This window comes from Centruroides vittatus, unplaced genomic scaffold (assembly GCF_030686945.1).
Source record: "Centruroides vittatus isolate TY-2023 unplaced genomic scaffold, ASM3068694v2 contig_93, whole genome shotgun sequence".
NCBI lineage: Eukaryota > Metazoa > Arthropoda > Arachnida > Scorpiones > Buthidae > Centruroides > Centruroides vittatus.
Genome location: NW_027122616.1, coordinates 837510 through 857300, shown reverse-complemented (window position 1 = coordinate 857300; position 19791 = coordinate 837510). Strand labels below are relative to the sequence as shown.

At 30.5% G+C, this 19791-nt stretch overlaps 1 protein-coding gene across 1 annotated transcript in view; it reads right to left on the bottom strand.

The window, feature by feature from the left end:
* Positions 1 to 2528: 2528 nt before the first annotated feature.
* The window catches only part of LOC136984811 (cytochrome P450 4C1-like), a 46339-nt gene continuing 29076 nt past the window's right edge, over positions 2529 to 19791 (bottom strand). Inside the window, exons 7-13 of the mRNA XM_067281955.1 lie at positions 7340 to 7409; positions 5931 to 6057; positions 5664 to 5861; positions 3272 to 3445; positions 3143 to 3209; positions 2867 to 3046; positions 2529 to 2803 (exon numbers count right to left, since the gene is read on the bottom strand). Coding sequence (XP_067138056.1) covers positions 2646 to 2803; positions 2867 to 3046; positions 3143 to 3209; positions 3272 to 3445; positions 5664 to 5861; positions 5931 to 6057; positions 7340 to 7409 — 974 coding nt within the window. The 3' untranslated portion in view covers positions 2529 to 2645. The remainder of the gene's footprint in view (positions 2804 to 2866; positions 3047 to 3142; positions 3210 to 3271; positions 3446 to 5663; positions 5862 to 5930; positions 6058 to 7339; positions 7410 to 19791) is intronic.

Sequence of the window (19791 nt, the reverse complement as noted above, 5' to 3'; positions counted from 1 at the left end):
GTGCATATTTAATTGTAACTCTAAAGTGGATTATTTTGTACATTACTGTAAATATAAAATTTGTGTTTTCGTCAAACCGACTGAGAGGTTATTTTGAACATTACTCCAACTGATGCACTGAATTTTGAACAAAATTGCAGGGATTTAATTCTTTGGAGTAATAAAAATAATATTAATTGCCGCTTTTAGGCTCACTCAACACTCATTTTAATTAGTACAGTAAACTTATCCCTCTTTTTACGCGGTCAATTTTACGCGGTTTTAAAATAACGCGATCGACAAAAAGCTTACTAATCCGGTTTTTACGCGACTGATTTTTTCACGCGAAAAAAAATAGTTTATTTGAAAATTTTTAAATTTATCTTTTCGTTAAAATAATGTTATTGTTTAAAAAATTACTTTTGCAAGGTCTCGATCTTACAAAAGAAACTTTTTGTCCTTGGCAAACAAAGTCCGATACCTCGGCCATAATCTGTTTTAAAGGGAAAAGTTGTTTTAAATAATATACTCTTAGTAAATAAAATGTCGTGACAGAACAGATCGCGAATTCGGCTGTTTTTTCCAACGATCGCGATAACGGGAAAATAAAATGTATAATAAAATCAAATCGAATATCACGCCTGTACAGATGGTAATATCTACATCCGGGATAAAAACGCTTGACTCTGAATTACGGGCGGATTCGCGACAAATTCAATGAAAATCTTCGATTTATGTCTGATCTCCGAATACTGTCTTGACTGGCCTTGGCAACAAACCAGGGCCCAATCGTAAGGCTAGAAAATAAAGTTAGTTCACGACTAGCCAAAACGGAGAGGCCTTTTCGGGGCTCTCTGTTCTGGTTGGTCGTGAGATAAAGTTAGTTCACGACTAGCCAAAACGGAGAGGCCTTTTCGGGGCTCTCTGTTCTGGTTGGTCGTGAGGCCCGAATTCAAGGACAGAAAGCGATTCTCTCAACACTAGGACAGCAGAAATTTTCCCACCAAGTAAACCGAAAGGGATTTGATTTCTCGAAGACAGAAAAGTTCTCACCAAGTTGACTAAAGTTTTTTCACCGGACAGAGAAACTTTTATCCTGGATAAGAGAAACGTGAACTGTGTTCTTCGCATTCTCCATCAGTGGACAGATTGTTTAAAACACTGATCCGCCGACAAAAAGCGACCAACTGTGTGAAACTTCATTATCGTACGAACATCATATTCTGTCCGGACATTGGTATCGCGTGGGATTAGTTATAAAGACGAAGAGAGATCTCCTTACTTGTGTAAGATGTCTTTTGTATTTTAATGAACGGGTGTTAAACGTAAACGGAATTCGTGCTTCTGTGTCTAACGCCAATACCGACATACACAGTTCACACATTCTGTCCATCCCGAAAGACACCTCCTTATTTAGGGAAGTCGAACTCGGCGCTAAGAAATATCGGGTCTGTGATAAGACATCGCGGAAGGCTTCTACAACAGAGAAGCACTGGAATGAATAGATTGCCTGGACATTCGACTCTAACCTTTTGATGTTCATTTTTGTGTATGGTTGTTTCATTTTTGTGCTGTACTGACTACTAAACGCAATATATATACGAGGGTTAGAGTATTATTTCGTACTTTTAATCTTAAGGTTTTCTGATCATTTTCTGTCCGGGCAATGCCGGGCTCATCTGCTTGTTACTTCTAAATGTTCGTAAAATTTACGTTTATTGATTTTCTTTCGATCTTCCTTACATTTATACTATTGTTAGCAGAATCGCGTTTTTCAGAATTGCAATGCCGAGTCTCTGCCAAATTTAATTGATTGCTTTCTATTGGTCTTATATGTTTTCGAATGAAAATATTTAATCGTCCACTCTTTTCACTTATGCAATTTTTGGTTCATTGCAATTGAATTTAACGTTATAAACTGCTCCTCCTTTATTCCAGTTATTTTCTTGTTACTATTATTACAATATCTTCGATTATTTTGAATAGTATTATTCTTCTCAGTTACTACATGCACTTTTACATTTTTTTAAACAAATCAAAAAAATTACGTAGACCGTTTATATATAGAAAATTAATTTTTTTTTCACAACTAACTGACGTCACTTTTTTTAGTTCGGTATCTGTGACTTCATTTAATCATTTTTGTGTTTTATTATCACGGTGATTTTTTAACAAATAACGTTTTGGGCCAATTCGTTTCTTTTTTCTTTTATTATTATTTCTAACTGTTTTGGTTATGAATTTTTTATGTTCGTATACAAATATATTCTCTTTCATATGTAAATAAACAAAAATTTATAACCTTATCAACTGTGATTCTAGTGTTTTATTATTCCTATTTCTATACAATTGGATATGTATGGGTTACATTTAGTTCATGTAAAATAAAATATGATAAATAATAAATGTGACAAATAAATCAAATACAATACAAAAGAAGTATTAATGTAAAGCAGGTTTAATAATAATGCATTTTATTCTTTTCAATTTTATCGATAAAATCATGAATTACAATTTAAGAATATTCAATAATTTTAATAATGGTAAAATTATTTCAATTCGATTTGTAAACGCATTTGTCTAGTTTATATAATTCAGGCCAATGTTTACATAAATTTGTAATAAAAATTAGTCCAACCGTCATTTTAGTTCATTTCTTATAAAGTTTATCTTTTTTCTACACACATTCTTATACCTGATATTGGGGTCAACATAACTGCGTATGAAGTAACGATTTTATCTTGAGGATCCAAAGAGTAAACCTTAAAATTTCGAAGAACATTTGCCAAAACTATTTTCATTTCAACCATCGCAAGTTTACTGCCTGTAAATAAATCATTTTAGTGAAAGAATTCTGTACTTTTTAATATATTAACTAATCACTTACCGATGCAATTTCTTGGACCGGCAGAAAATGGCAGAAATGCATACGGATGAAAATTTTTAAAGTTCTCAGGCAGAAAGCGGTCTGGATCGAACACCTCGGGATTTTCGTAAACAGAAGAATTATGATGGATGCCATAGATACTTATGACGAGAGTCGAATTTGCAGGCAACACGTAATTACCTATTTCAATGATAAAATAAATGAATGCCTGAAGTAAGTGACAAATATTAACAATTACTATTAATAAATAAAGTTTAGAATATTGAAAAAATTTACCTATTTTCATTTCAGAAGGATTTTTTCTTGCTATAAAAGGACCAGGAGGATAGATTCTCATCGACTCCTGAAAAATGTCATATATGAAACTAATCCTTGCGTGTGCATTTAAAGAAATTAAAAATTTACCTTAATTACGCATTCTAAGTACGTCATTTTCGTCAGGTCATCGATAGTAATATCCCTATTTATATCATTTTCGAAAATTTCTTGCAATTCCAGATACACTTTCTCTTGTACTTCGGGAAATCTTCCCAGGAAATAAAGAGTCCATGACATAGCGTGGGCAACTGTGTCGTGACCCTGATATTAAATTACGTCGAAATTAAGTGTAAAATTCCTTCATATACAATTTGAGTTTATTTTCTAATAATTTTGAATAAATGTTTTACATTAATCCATCCTTGTTTTAAACCTTCTGTATTTAAGCTCCAGAATCTTAATAACACTAAAAGAGAAGCTTATTGTCACCAATGCCGAAATATCGAACAGTAAGACCCCGCATTCCTAGACGACAAAGCGCTAAGCGAAACAGCGTTAAACGAGACCATTTTAACATACAGTAAATAAGGATAAAAGAACACACGACCAAAAAATAAGCAATTTTAATATAAGTTTTTTAATATAAATTTTTGCATAATAATATATGTTAAATAACACTAAAACATATGCGCACAGAACTGTAAAGATAATTTTTTGTGACGAAGGTCTTAGCTCTTCTGAAATTCTTGTTTTTTGCAATAAAGTCATGTAGTTTCACTGTTCACTTGTTTTTCTTTCCTTAGGCAAATGTCGGTAGCAGAAGATCGCATTTAAAATGCCTCGTTTTGCTTTAGCACTCCCATCAAAATCTGGATTATTCTCTACAATTTGATCAACAATTTCTGTTATCGTTAGCAAACTTTTCCTAAGAAAAACTGTAAAGAAATTTTTTGGGTTCTTCGTCTTCAGAGTTTCTATTTTCCAGTTCTACACGAATTCCTTGTTCTGCCAGTTGTTGAAGTTGTCGTTGGTAAGGCTCTTACCAGAAACCTGCAGTAACTTCCCAATATCCTGCTCGTCTACATCTCCTGTATTAAGTTGACAATTTTGTCAACCAACGACACAGCGATAGGCTCTTCTCAATGAGAATTTTTGGATACCTCCAGCCATAACTTCTTCCACACCTCGTTCATGCATTTATCAGTTAATACTTGCCAAGCGAAGTCGGTATTTCCTATGGCATCCATGATGTTATACTTTTTCCAAAATTGTACAAAACAAACATAGATTTACCGGGAAGTACAGCGCTACGACGAATTGCCACCATTTGCTGATTGATACGTGTTTGGGAATAATCGTATTATATACGAAGCAATGAAATAACGCGTTAATTTAAATCAGCATAAATTTTGAGCATTTTTTAGGCGTCAAGCACACTGCGTTATATTGAATCAGCGTTAAGCGAGGCAGTGTTAAGCAGGGTCTTACTGTACTTGTCTTCAAACAGTCGTTGGTTTTTGACTCCGGAGATACCTTATCTTAAAACTATTTAAAAATTCGAATTTAGTTAAAAAATACTAAATAATTTTCAATATGAAAACTTATGTATTAAATGAAATCTAAAATAGTAATTTATTCGGTCGGCGACCTTTCGGTGACAAAATTTGTTTTTTTAAATAATGTACATAACGCTTTTTATCCGATACTTTTAAAAACAGAAATTCGGTATTTTTGGTCAATAACTTAGATATTATTTGCACTGAATTTTTCCACGTGTTCATAAACAAAATTTAGATTTTTTATATTCGAAATTCAATCCGATAACACATAATGCAAATCATTGAACTGAGTTGCAGATTTTTATCATAGCAAACTCTGCCTTCGATATGTATAAAAAAGATTCATTTGTTTTCGACACGAATTTTTCGCTACATTAAATATTAAAATATGCTTCGGAATGAAAGAAATCGTTGAAAAATAGACTTTCAATTTCTAAAAATTGTACGTTTTCTAAACAAATTACATTGAAACAAAAAATATTATTAATAAAATTTTTATTTTAAATCCAGAATTTCTTTGAATTATATTTTACGTAAAAATATAAAAGGGCAAAATTAAAATTTTAATACTGCTACGTTTCACATTAAAAAATTTAAAAAACAATCCGAAATAACAATATCATATTATTATTATAATATGATATTGTTATTTCGGATATTATATTATTTGTTATTTATTATAATATAATATCATATTATTATATTAATTAATTATTAAAGAAATGTACTATTTTCACACGCAGCTTGCAAAAATATAATTTTAAATTACCACAAAAGAAATTGTGATTTTTATAAACAAAGTTTTATATAATACTTTAATTGTAATTTTTGTCATTAAGTATCTGAAATTGTTTTAATTTTGATGCCTTACTGGGAAATACATTAGTCTCCTTCGCAACTATAAAAACGATACCATTGAAATACATACGTGTTCGATTATATGAGTATTTTCGTTTATACCTTTAATTAATTATGCCTACCGCAAACATCCCGCCTTCTGCATCTCTAATGACGTCTTCTTCTGACATTAGACCTTGATTGACATGAAGATCCAACAGTGCATCTATAATACGCGGTTTTCTTTTCGCTTTTGCTTCCTCTTCATACTGTGCACCTTCGTCGAAGGATTTTTGCAGTTGCTTTTTTTGGACGAAATTTGCTTTGCTTCTCTCGAACACCTACGCATTAAATTAAAACATTAATTTCTTAAATCATAATAAAATATTTCATTCACAAATTGGATTTACCTTTTCGTCGAAACGATGAATTATTTCAACGTCCTTTTTGAAATTTCTTCCCATTTTAGTCATGGCAAAAATTGGGGCAAACCAGTACATTGGATTTAGTAGCCATTCAGGAAAATATGTCGAAATTCTAAATTTTAATATAAATTATGTTATGTGAAAAATTAATTTAAGGAAGTTTATAGATAACATAGTAAATAGAGTACAGTAGAGCGTCGATAAGTGAAACGTCGGTAAGTGGAATGGCCGGAAAGTAGAACGATTTTCAGTCAGACTGTGTCGTGCTGAATTGAATGTTTTTGATACTAAATTTACTTCTAAAGTATAATTTTCATGTTTTTTATATTCTTTAATATATTTATTTTGTTTGTACAGAATGCAGAAATAATTTTTAACGATACGATAGCCTCGATGATTATTATAAAAATTTTCGTTAGGCTTAAAATCGACGAAAATTCAACACGAAGCGACACGCAACGGAGAAAAATTTGAACATCGGACAGGTTAATGTATTTTTTCGTACAAAGTCGGAAACTGGAACAAATCATTAACTGGAAGGACCCCAGTCCCCAATTGGTTTCACTTATCGACGCTCTACTGTACTCTCAACTGTCAAAACTGTAAAAAATTTCATACAATGCATTTACTGTAGAAAATATTGTAGGATTTTATTACATTAAGATAGTTATAATTTATTGTTTTAAATACCGTATTTTACGGACTATAAGACGCTACGGACTATAAGACGCTCCTGAATTTTGGAGGCAATTTTTCGAAGAAAAAAGTGCGTCTTATAGTCCGTAAAATACGGTATATTAAAATTAAAATATTTGTACCGGTATTTCTAATATCGAATTTAAATTTCGTTTATATTCTGTGTAAAATTTATAGTCTTATTTATTTGTGTAAACAAAGACAAAATATTTTATTATTCCACTTTTCTGATTGCGTTTCGCATTTCTGAGAAAATTTAAAAATAGGTCAATCGATTGTGTAATTTCATAATTTGATTTAAACATTTCACATCACAACTTCCGAAATAATTCTTCTTATTTAAGTTTACAAAAATAACAAAAGTTCAACCTAATAGATGTATGTTCATTATGATAACATGATAAATTTTTAATAAAAATTTAGTTTATTATTAAAATTAATAAAAATCTTTTTTTATGATCATTAGGAATTGCAACAATAATCCATTCATAATTTACAAATTTTAACTGTCGATTAACAGATTATCAATTAAAAATTCAAAGTGCGTCTTATCAGTTCGATTTATTATTATGTTGATTCGAGCATTATCAAAATTTCATTAGATAAATATTAATGTTAAATTACTTACTTTATATATCGCTTTTGTAAACGTTGTTTCAAAGCTGACATGAATATACATTAAACAGAATTTTCCATACCTGTTAATTGCAGAAACGTATTCTTCATTACCTTCTGTCTGAGAATTTAGAGAAACTCCTAATGTTACGTCTACAAAAAAATAAATTTAAACATATAATTCGTTAATAAGTAAATACATGTCATTTTATAATGTTTTCAGAGTTCTTTGTTGTTTCAGAAAGCACCACACCAGAGACCGAATTCACACGAAAGAGACAAGTACTGAACGAAACAGAAAATCAGTCAAAACCAGCAAAATTAAAATATAGTGAAAAATGCTGAACATAGTTTTAATTTCTGCCGCTAGGATGGGACAGTGTTATTATAAATGGCTGTTACACAAGTAAGGAAGTAGTTTTGTTTGTGAGAATTTCGGGCATCAAAGCCATAATTACCGCGAAAAGTGTAACTATCAATAAATTGTTTGAGTTATTGCCCTGTCCGATGCTAATTCAGTACTTCTATTGCAGTGACATTTACAACTCCAAAAGCATTATAAAATGTCCTGTAAAAGTACGTATTATGTTTTTTCAATTTATCATTTACTTTTTCTACCCTGCAAGCAAAAAGAGAGTACAAAAATATTTTCGCTTATTATTGTAAAAACAAATTGATATTTATAATTCTTAAATAATTATTATACATTAGACAGTAATACCTGCGATTATATCCAACGCGCAATATTTCATCCATTTCACGACATAAAATATTTCATTTTCCTGCAATTGTTTAAGATTTTCGAGTAAGACGTTTGAATGCTCCATAAATACATTTTGATAGTCTTTCAGATTCCAAAGATGTAAATGTGGAGCTAAATATTTTCTTCTTCTTCTCCAATTATCGTCAGAACTTTATTTAATTAAATGTAAAATATTGTAAACAAAGACATTTCAACTCAAATAAAACGAATGCATTACCTGTATAAAAGACTATTGACCCCGAGAAACGGCTTAAAAAAATCATAAGCAGAATCCTTATTGATTAAACGGTTGCTTTTTAACACTTCCTACAAAACGTAAAATTGTATATTTTCATTTATAATAAACATATTCCATAACTGATTATATTTTATTACCATTGCAGATTCCGGATGTAGTGAACAAACTAATTTATAACCAAAAATGTTGATATACACAACTTTCTCGTTTGGAAATAGCATAGAGAGTCCAGAAAATAGATTTAAGATTACTGGGAAAAGACGTAAAATTATTTATGTAATTATAAATAATGAAATTATCGAATAAAAACTTAATAACTTACGTATGCCTACGTATGATTTGTTGAATTGTTTGTTACGTTGACAAAATATAATATTCCGCAAAACTGGTAGAAAGGATATAGAAGAAAGATTTTTTCTAATCTCCTGACCATTACTTTGATTTTTCGACAGTTTGATACCTGTTATAAAAATAATTAGAAAAACGTTCTACTGTATGTTAGATAACTATATTTTTCTTTCAATTATATTTTATTAGTTTCTACAAATAATAAATATACTTTATGTACTGTATATCAGTAGAAGAAATTACTTTCGTTAAGAGTGTTGGAATGTGCAGAAAAATTGATTTTTACTCCGCATTGTAACACGATTAATGATGTTTATTTGTATAACTAAATATTTAATAAGTTGTAAAATAGTAATTTCTTTTTGCGTTCTAACACATATTTTCTTCTATTGTACGCAATTCACTAAACTAAGTATTTGCAAAGTGTTTATAAAGAAAACAAATCTGATAATAATATGTTATCTCTAATAAATACCAAGTTGCATAGCAGCACGAAAATGTATTAAATGGAATTCATGTAATATATATATTACATTTTTTCGATAATTATAAGTACACACAAAAAGACATTCTTTCAGATAGAATTGTTTGATTACTACAATACTTAGCGTATGGAAACTATTAGAGACCTAGTTTCATTGTTTACAACGATTGTCTCCAAACAGATTTAAATCCTCTACTCGTATATTTTGTAAAATACTTGCATGTGTTCGGAATTCCTTATTTTCTGTTGTCTGGAGATTTTTAAACACGAATCATATGTACATGATGCACTCAAAAACATTATGTAAACCTGAAAGTGATTGAGAAATTTCGCATCGAATAGCCGATGTTAGTAAGATGGCCGTTCCACCCAGAATTTTTTGCAATATACGCAGGCCCGCAGCTACATGTAATAGATAAAATTCTGTTTATATATTTATTATCGAAGAATATATAACAGACATTTATTGTATACATTTCGAATATTTTTCCATCGATTTTCTGCATATTATTTAACAGTAATACATTATACTGTTTTTCTAATATCTGGGAGAGTGCTTTGGATGTTCTATTTCGTGGGTATTGTATTCAATATATGATACGAGAAAACTCTTCTCTGGCCATTCCACAATTTGATAGAGAAACTCTATAAAGAGTTTCTCTAGCAAAGTCAGCTACACTCGTTTTTGTAGGCCGTGTTATACACTGTAAGGAAGCGTTGAAGGCAATGGGAAAATCGAGTCACGTGTAAATGTAGAAGGATCCAGAAAAAAAAAAATCTGAAGAGATTATTTTTGACTGCGGTGTTGATACTTCAGTCAGAAATACGTCAGAAAAAAGCTTTTGTATTTTCACGTACTGAACAGCGAATTAAACGTTTATAAAAGAACTAATAAGAATTTGTTATTTTTTTAAGAAAAGAAAGCTAATAATACTTTAAATGTAATAATAAAATAATCTCACATAGATAGGTTGTGTCTCCGATGCATTTAAATCATGGAAGAAACGTCGTGAATTTAGCATTAGAAGTTCGAACCGAACAAGTAAAATAAATCCAGACTATAAAAACAAAACTTATTTATAATTAAAATCAATTTCCCTGCTATTAATATTAACGATTGTTATATAACAAATCAATAAATATTTATTTTATCGAATTCTCTCAAGAAATCGCGTATTTTCGTCTTAAATTAACAATATGTAAAGTAATAAAAAAAATATTTTTAAATTTAACTCACTTCTAGACACAGAAGAAGATTTTTTATACGATTTCAACGGAGAATCATTCTCTTGTTGTTTCCTGTTTCTCCATTTTTTTACTAGTGAAAATGTCAAAACAAAAGATACAATAATTGCACTTAAAAAATTCGGAATGAAGTTGATAGAAACATTATTAATATTCTTCTTCTGCAGTTTCGGGTGGTATGTAATAACTCTCTTATGTATAGATATATATAAAACGATATGCATGGATAAATGCCAATAAGAATCAGAGTTTTTATGACACGTGATCTGTAGTATGCCAATCTTACAAGTCAAACATTGCACTACCCTAACCCAGTAGTGTTACTCCCATTTCTCTCGCTCTTCAAACTTTTAATCGAAAATATCAATTACTTACATTACATTTCTATTTAACAGATCGTTGTAAACTGCGTGCATTTTCATAGTTCTCAGTGTTTCTTATGTATTCTGCTAGTTTCTGTTATTTTGGAAATATATAAAAATTTCTTAGCGTGGAGAAGATCTTGAATTCATTAATAAACTTTTAATTAATTATGCAATTTTTGGAGTCTATTAAGATAGATAAGAAATTTTTAACGGATAACGAATTGCGTGGTCGAACCTGTAAAATGACATCTCCTAATCAATTTTACGAATATAATTTGTGAAATTTATTACTTGATCTCAGGGAAGTGAAAATATCCTGTTTTTTCCTCTTGCTTACCCCCAAGCTTCCGCTTATAACTTGTTGTCGTGATATATCTTTCGACAGTTAGAATAGGAAAACGTATGGTGAAGAATCACATGTAGAATGGTTTTATGAAAGATTCAGTTTATCCTTTAACTGATCAATCGATGGAATTTTTGTATAATAGTATATAAAAACTTCCAAGTATTGATATATGGGAGTCCGCTGTTGGTAGATGGTACATCACTGTTTATACAGTAAGCGTGAAATCCTCCCAAAGTTCATACGTACTACAGAAATATAGCAAAAAATAATTCGATATTCGAAAGTAAAAAAGAAAATAAATAAGCTGTAAGATTATTACAATATTCACGTAATAGCAAAAATTTTAAATAATTTTCACATTCTTAAAATATCTATAGTGTATATATATATATATATACTGCTTTGTTGCATTAAGAACATTTTGACGCATAAACTAATTTGTTATAACATCGACGATAAACAATGCAATTTCTTGCATATTAACGAGATATCAGCGTATAAATGTGCAAAGGAGCTGCTGCTTGATACGCGTCATCACGAAGAAGCTTTTCAGTGAATGGAAACTTTGTATTGTCGACCTGCTGAAGAAAAGCTTTTTTGTTGAGAAAACAGCATTAGAACTTGGTGTTGAGCATTAGAAAGTATGCAGAATAAAAATAAATAGTCAGTTAACATATCACGATAATCTAAGAGCTGGCAGGAACAAAACGTTGAGCGTCAAAACAAAAACGTTTGACAACGAGAGAACGATTTGTGACGATGTATCGTCACAAATAAAGAGGAAATTGGAACATGGCTTAGGAATACAATTCAAATATTTGCAGAAGCCTAAAACATAACAATTTGAAAGCAACAGTTAAATCCAAAAAGCTGAAACTTACCAAATTACGTAAATAGAAACGTTTTTATTTTGCAAACGCTATAAAGACTGGACGTTATAAGACTGGAAGAGGATTGTATGGTCAGAAGGGCGGAAATGGCTATGGACTACATCGATAAAGTCTATAACTGAGCGACATTGAATTTTGGTGGCGGTAGTCTTATGGTTATATGTCCTATTTTGTGCCTGGAAAGCTATGTTCTGTACCTAACAGAATAGATAGCGTTATTTACACTGAGATACATGACAATTACTTTTTACAATATTTCGATAATTGCCACATTGATAGAAACTCTTTCGTTTATCGGCAAGTTAGGCAATGATCCAAAACATTCATCTAAGAGAGGGATGTGGGGACTTCAGAATCAGAATATTAGCCTGCTTTAGTCGCCGCATGGATTGCCTGATTTGAACCCGATTGATCACTTTTGACCATGCAGCACTGCTCGAAAACTCATCGAAACAAAAGTTTTTATACAAAAATGGAATATTTAGAAATGAGCTGATTGCACTTGTCTCCAGTGATTGAAAGATGCATAGAACTGTACGAGAAGTCGACAGTTGTAATTTAACTTCGTGTCACATTTTTCACAGGATTCCAACATTGTCGGTTTCTCATAGAAGTTACACAGCTACATGTAAAATATACTAAATGTAATTATTACTTGCTTTATAAAAACTGAAAAGCTGGCAACCTTGCTCATTTTTATTTGTTGTTTTAACGACTTTAGTTCCGGAAGCCTAATTAATTTTCGCTCGGAAAATGCTTAATGTGTTGATTTTTTATATTAAATAATAATTTCCACTTAAAAGCGAATCTGACAGCCAAAGAAATTGCCAGGAAATAATTGCCGCAAAATAAATACTCCCAAAAAATTGTTTTTATAGACAAACTATATAAAAATTTAAAATAACCAAAAAAATTCTTTTAATTGAAAAACAGTGACAGGGATTGTTTACTTTGATTTGACACAGCACGAAAATTCACATGTGCAGTCTACATTGTTTACCAACTGGTTGACCTTGAAAACAGCTGGTGAGTGCTGCACCAGGGATATTTACATATACCCCTCAGGGGAAGACCGGTTTAAAGCAGGAGGGAAATTAGTTTACTACAAGTATTCAAATATAACACAAAATTTTCGATTTTTATGCTATTAAACTACAGGGAGACCGAAAAAAAGGTACATGTAAAAATTTCTATTGAATAAAAAAACAAAAAAAATCTGCTGATGTCAGAAAAACATCCAATAGTATGTTTAAAAATTTTACTAAAGTCAAATCGGTCCTATAGGAATTTAGAATGGTTTCATTAATTTGATTAAAAATCACAAAAACAATGAGGTAATTAATATACTAATTAATAAAACGCTATAAAAAAACTTTTGACTGATGGCCATACTTTTCTTGTTAAATTTCACAGCCGGAAAAAATGAATATCACAATGTAAGACTGATTTAGAAGGTTTTATAATATTCATACGGAAGCGTGAATAATAAGAGTAGCATATGTCCACAGAGTTCTGTGCTGGACCCAACCTTGTGGAACATTGTGTTCAATGACTTTTTTGTAAACACCTTTGGGTAAAATACCAATAAAACTCTAGGACGCATTTCTAGAAAAACTGTAAAAATCAATTAACGGCAAGAAAATGCCCGTAGACTTACTATAGGGAAGAAGAGGTTTGCGGGAATATTTATAGTTTAAAATAGGGAAGAATGACTTTACTCTTTGGAGTGAAAGAAGCCTACAGGTAAAACGGCAAATTAACTTTTAAATCGCTACCAATTTTTTTCTTCAATGTAATCGGCCGATAAATGTTTTACCACTTGATTTCAAGGATTTCACACTGAATAAGCGCAAATGCCACTACTTGATATCAAGTAAATCACAGTTTAAAGGTTTAAATCAAGTTGTTTTTCAATGCTTGTTATTTTTACGCTATTTCATACTAAGAAAGATGCAAACTTCCACATTTTATGTAATTTATTACATTCAAAATAAAAAAAACAAACTTTTTAAGATTTTTGGCATCAAAAGCATAAAAATAAGAGTGTTGAAACCGTATTATTGTTGGGCCTACAAAATTCATCATTGTCGCCTTGAAGCATGTAAAGTACATGTAAAGTACTGTACTTTACATGCAATTTTATCGATTTAAATTTCTTATACGTAAATTAGGTACATTTACCAAATGCTAATATTTTAAACAGTTTTACTATTTGGGTGTAAATTTAAGCAAGGAAACATTGGGACGCATGTTCTAACCAAACCCAACCTAGCCTATTCTAATAAATTACCATAATTATTAGCAACCAAATTATTAGAATAGGTTTTTAAGTTAGGACGTGCGTCCCACTGTTTTTTTGCTGGAATCAGAGACAAGCAGCCATTTTGTATACCTAGGATAACATTAACCAGACTACCATCACCCAAATTCCAATCTCGTGGGTTGGGGTGGACTAGGCCGCGAGACATTTTAGTTGTAAACATAACCCTTACGTCTTCTACAGTGCAGGACATGATTCGTTAACTTTACATTACCATTACATTAACCAACAATTACATTTTCTTAAATTTGATTCGCAAGTTCGAAATAAACGACATGACTTGAATATCTAAAACTTTGAGAAATTACATAAAATTGAAAAAAAATCCAAAAATTTTGAAAAAAATTCACAAAAGAATATGTGACAATACAGATATATTTTGTCTTAGACGTAATTGTTTAAAAAAAGAGTTTTTTAGCAAAAAGGAAACGAAAAAAACGCGTGGGAGAAAATTCTTAAAAATTCTCTGACGTCTATGATATTAGCGCCGATCAGAATGGCCACTGCTACAAGCTAAATTAATGATAGTTTAAAAATTAAATAAACAAAAGGTATTCAATTATTGGCTTACTTCCAGATACAGAGGAATTTTCTCCATATTTGTTCGAAGTCCAATCATTTTCCTGTTGTTTTCTTCTGTTTCTCAATTTCTTTCCAAGTGAATATATGACGAGAAGAAAAATAATAATTAAACTTAACAGAATTTGGAATGAACTCAACAGACACATGGTCAACATTCTTCTAGATCTGCAGTTTTCAATGCGGTACGTAACAATCAAATATCTATTTGTATATCTGTAAAACAACAAGCGTCGCATAATTCCAATCAGAATCAGAGTTTTTCTCCCACGTGATTGACAGTCTGCCTATTATAGAAGACTAACTTTGCACTACAACGAGACTCAATTTCTCCCATTTCTTACCTCGAGCTTGGAAATTTTAATTTATGTTCTCTACTAGTTACAGCACATTTTAAGTCGAAATGTGGTCGTAATTTCAGTATATTTTGATAGTAGTTATATAATAATTAAATATTACTTTAATTACTGTTAGGATTGAGTTATTAAGGGTGAAAACGTTACCTATTCCGAAGACGATAGTGTGCCATAACCGGTTTTGTTACTGAGCAATAATACTTTACTTTCCAAAACAGTTTTTTCAACTTTTACAATAATTTTTACGTTTTAATATTCGTTTTGCAAAATACACAACTATACCATGGTGATGAATATTTGACCGCAAACTACACTTTTCTTACAATTTAATTGTATAAGAGCCAAGAAAGTAGAAGTGATTTTTCCATTCTGTGTGGACAAAAACATCATTCAACCACGCTTATAGTTTATTTTTTTTAAATAAAAACTTATTATTTGACACGGCAATATATTTTTATGCTCTGATGCAGAACATTAACGTTTGTTAACACGAATCTTTCATGTAAAACAAAATGATAAATATATATTTACTAATCTGTTGTTATCCGAACCAATAATATACAAAATTCTACGAGTCCGCAATTCTATACCATACTTATGTATAATGGGTGGTTCGTTTATAATGTACCGACAAATTTCTCGTAAAACTACGCCCCCAATGAAAAACTTGATCAGACTAAGAGTTATTTATTCCTAAGCGACCATTTTAAATTTTATGAAAATGAAGCCCCTCCTTCCTCTTATACAAAGAGGGCTGACTTTAGAATTTCTAGTAGAATTCTATTTTCCTTATATTTTGTTATTCCATTAAGGTGTAATAAATAAAGTTTTTGGGTAAAAACTTATAAATCAATCTTCATTATTATTACTTTCATGTATACAATGGTTTGTTTCCCATTTTTCCCAATAGCAGGCTTGTGCGCCTGACGAATAACCTGCACATGTGAAGTTATCCGGTTTTCTTCTGGTATCAAATATGTAATTAGTTGTTATTTTTCCATAAAAGTCCTTCGGAACGATATTCCCATGGCAGATTGCCCATTTATTGCGTTGCCTTATTTAATAAACAGAATCTATCTCTCGAAGACACGTGTTCATTTTTTCATGTGCATCGACTGTCCTTTGTCCCTTTTGAAGATGTCGTGCTTCGTTCTTTCTCATCTGACGATATTCCTCAATTAAATCCTGGACGAACCCACTATGTGTATCAAAAAATGCTAAGTTAGTGCTTACGGGGCTAAATACAATAAATAAATATAGATACGAGTATATATAGTCTGTTACAAAACTATAGGAACACCATAAATTTTGTGTTGTTTCAAAATTTATTTTGAAAATTTTACTGAAAATATTAATTATTTTTAAGCATTATTTTGATTATTTTATCAGATCTTTTACATTTCGTAAAGCAGCATGATTTTTTCACAAATATTCATTTTTTGATGTGTTACAAAAGTATAGGTACATTTCTAAAATTACATAAAAGTTTTTAAATACATTTTAAATACTTTTAATATTTGATTTCACCTCCTTTGGCTACAATTACTTGAAAAATTCTGTTAGGCATGGAGTTTATTAATTTTGTTTTAATTGTTCATCCTTAGTTTTATCTCACGCATCTATTATTGCGATTTTCAATTGATTTAAAAATTCTTATTGTTTCCTATTTTCATAACATCCCCTCTAAATTTTCAATGGAGTTTAAATCCGGACTATATAAAGGCCAGTCAATTACATCAATATTTTCTTTTTTTAAACCAATTTTTAGTTGACATTGAGGCATGAATAGAGAGCATTATCTTGTTGAAACTTCCATTTATGACTTTCAATTAATGCACCAAATGTAATCATATTATTATACCATAATTTTTTATACTTTTCTGAGTTAATATTTTTGTGAAGGAATACTAAATCAGTTTTACCTCCCCATCCAAAACCACCACAAATTATTGCAGACCCATTTCCTTCTTGCCAGCTTATTTTAACTCTTCTTTCTCATTTTAAACCGTGCCAATAATATGAAAACTCATCAGGGCAATCTAAATTAAAGTTCTTCTCATTACTAAAAATTATTTCTTGCCATTCTTCATTCCATTCCATCCTGTCTTTAGCCCAGTTTAAACGCATTGATTTGTTAAAGGTGGTTCAACTTCGTTTTTAAATATTTTACATTGTCATTGTTTTTTTAAAATTCTCCAAACAGTCGCAAATACATCTACTAGTAATTCAGCAGCAGCTTGCCTCGTTGACATGTTTTTATTAGTTATAAGCTTCAAAACTTGTCTCGCATTCTTGAGTGTAAAACATTTAAGCCGTCTTGACTTCCTTTTTACCTGTAATTTTCACCTTGTTGCAAAACGTTTAGAATAGCATTTGTAGATCCATTTACAGCTGCAGCAATTTGCCTGAATCACTGAAATAATAAATTTTACGTATTTCTTGCTCCTGAAGTCCAGTTCCACAGGCATTGTTGAAAATGTTTATATAACATTCAATAAAACATTCAAAAAAGCCACTAGGACAGTTAAAAATAATGACAGCTAACGTAGTGGTAATATTTTTAATTATTATTATGAAAAATTAATTTTTAAGAGACTTTTAAATGGTGTGCCTATACTTTTGTAACACATCAAAAAATGAATAATTGTGAAAAAAAATTTTGCTGCTTTACGAAATGTATAAAACCTGATAAAATAATCAAACTAATGATATAATGATAAAAAGTAATTTATATTTCCAGTAATAATTTGAAAATAAATTTTGAAAAAACACTAAATTTATGGTGTTCCTTTGTAACAGACTATATTATACAGGGTGGGCCAGCGAAAACGAAACGGCAGAGTGTTCGTGTTCGTCCAAGCAAAGCGCTCGGACAGGTCGATTTTACTCTCGAGGGGACATCTTTTGCAATAAAGTTTTTGCGATTCTGAATACAACAGACAACAAAAAATTTTAAAAACTCATTTATTTTGTATTAACTAAACAAGCATTTATTTCGAAAAAAATGTTTGTTTAGTTAATATTACAGGTAATCCTCACTTTACGACCGAGTTCCGTTTCGACGATTACGTCGTTAAGCGAATTGGTCGATAAGCGAGGAGCTTGCGCCGGGAATATAGGATCGTTGTAAAATTATACAAATTAGGCAACAAACTTCAAATTTATTCATAAAAAGACTATTATAGTATGCTGAGTTCGCATGTCACAATTCGCCACTGACTGACGCTCAAGCTGAGAAAGGGGATTCTCCGAATTTCAGGTCGAAACTCGATTGGTCGTAAGTGCGAGTGGTCGTTAAGCAGATAGGTCGTAAAGTGAGGAGTACCTGTATAATAGTAACAACTTCCTTTAAGTAGACTCAAAAGCAACTAACATTTTTCGATAACCAAATTACTTTGCCACGTTTCGACATTATTTTTATTCAGATATAAAAATGACTTTCTGGAGAAAAGACAATAAAATTTTTATCGTCTTTTTTTCATAATTTAATTGAATTTATTTGTATTTCGTATATTTTAAATAAATTTATATGCAAAAAAAAAAAACGTACAGTTCAGAATTTAATCAGTTTACTTTGAAAACCACTGTATTAGATAAATTTATTTTCTACCCAGCAATTTAGAAAATAATTCTCAGTGAATGGAAATTTTTTTTTACTATTGATTGATTGTTCGTATTCATTCGAGTAGAATTTCAAATAGAAATTCTACTTGAATGAATATTTCGAGTTTCCTCCAATAGAAATTTGGGGTTTGTATCAGCTGACGGAACGTATTAATGAGTTAGACGTCCAGATGTTTGTCAAAATTAGAGACCTTGTGAACGGAAGGTCGATTTTTCTTTTTGACATAAAAGTGACAAATGTGTTATCTGTTGATAGAGAAAAATATGTGAAAGTAAAGCACAATACATGTTATTACTTTAACCAAATTATTATTTGGAAATAAAATATTCTTATAATAATTCACGAAAGAGAAATAGTTTGGATTAAGGTCCAAATTAGAGCCGTTTATAACTCTGTTCGAATTCTCATATATATATATTAAACGTTATCTTAAATCACTGTTATAGTTATAGTTATTTGAGGTGAAATTTTCTTTTATATATCTAGGTTTGCAGAAATCTATATGAATTTGGATACATATGCTTCCAAATTGTTTTTAATAATAAAGTTAAAATTTAATTAGTTTATTTTAAAAATATTTAGATAAATTCATTTTCTAAACATTAAGTTAGAAAAAGAATTATTACTAAGTGGAAATTTTCCTTTTTATTAGTAGTTGTTCGTATTTAATGAGATAGAGGATAAAATACGAGTTGCAGGCAATAAATAGATTTCTGGCAACTTCGAGTAATCAAAGGAAAATAACAGACTCGTATGCAATTAATCACTTTCAGTTTTCAGATTTTTCCTTAATCGTTTTGATAAATTTTTAATCGCCGAACAAAGCCTACTAAATGTCAAGACCTTCATTTCAGCTTTACTTTTAGAAAAACTAAAGTTAGATTCGTAACTTTCCTCATTTTACTCACAAACAATACAGTAATTTCTATAAATGCTCTTTCCCAATCATATACAAAGGAAATTCAAATAAGATAAG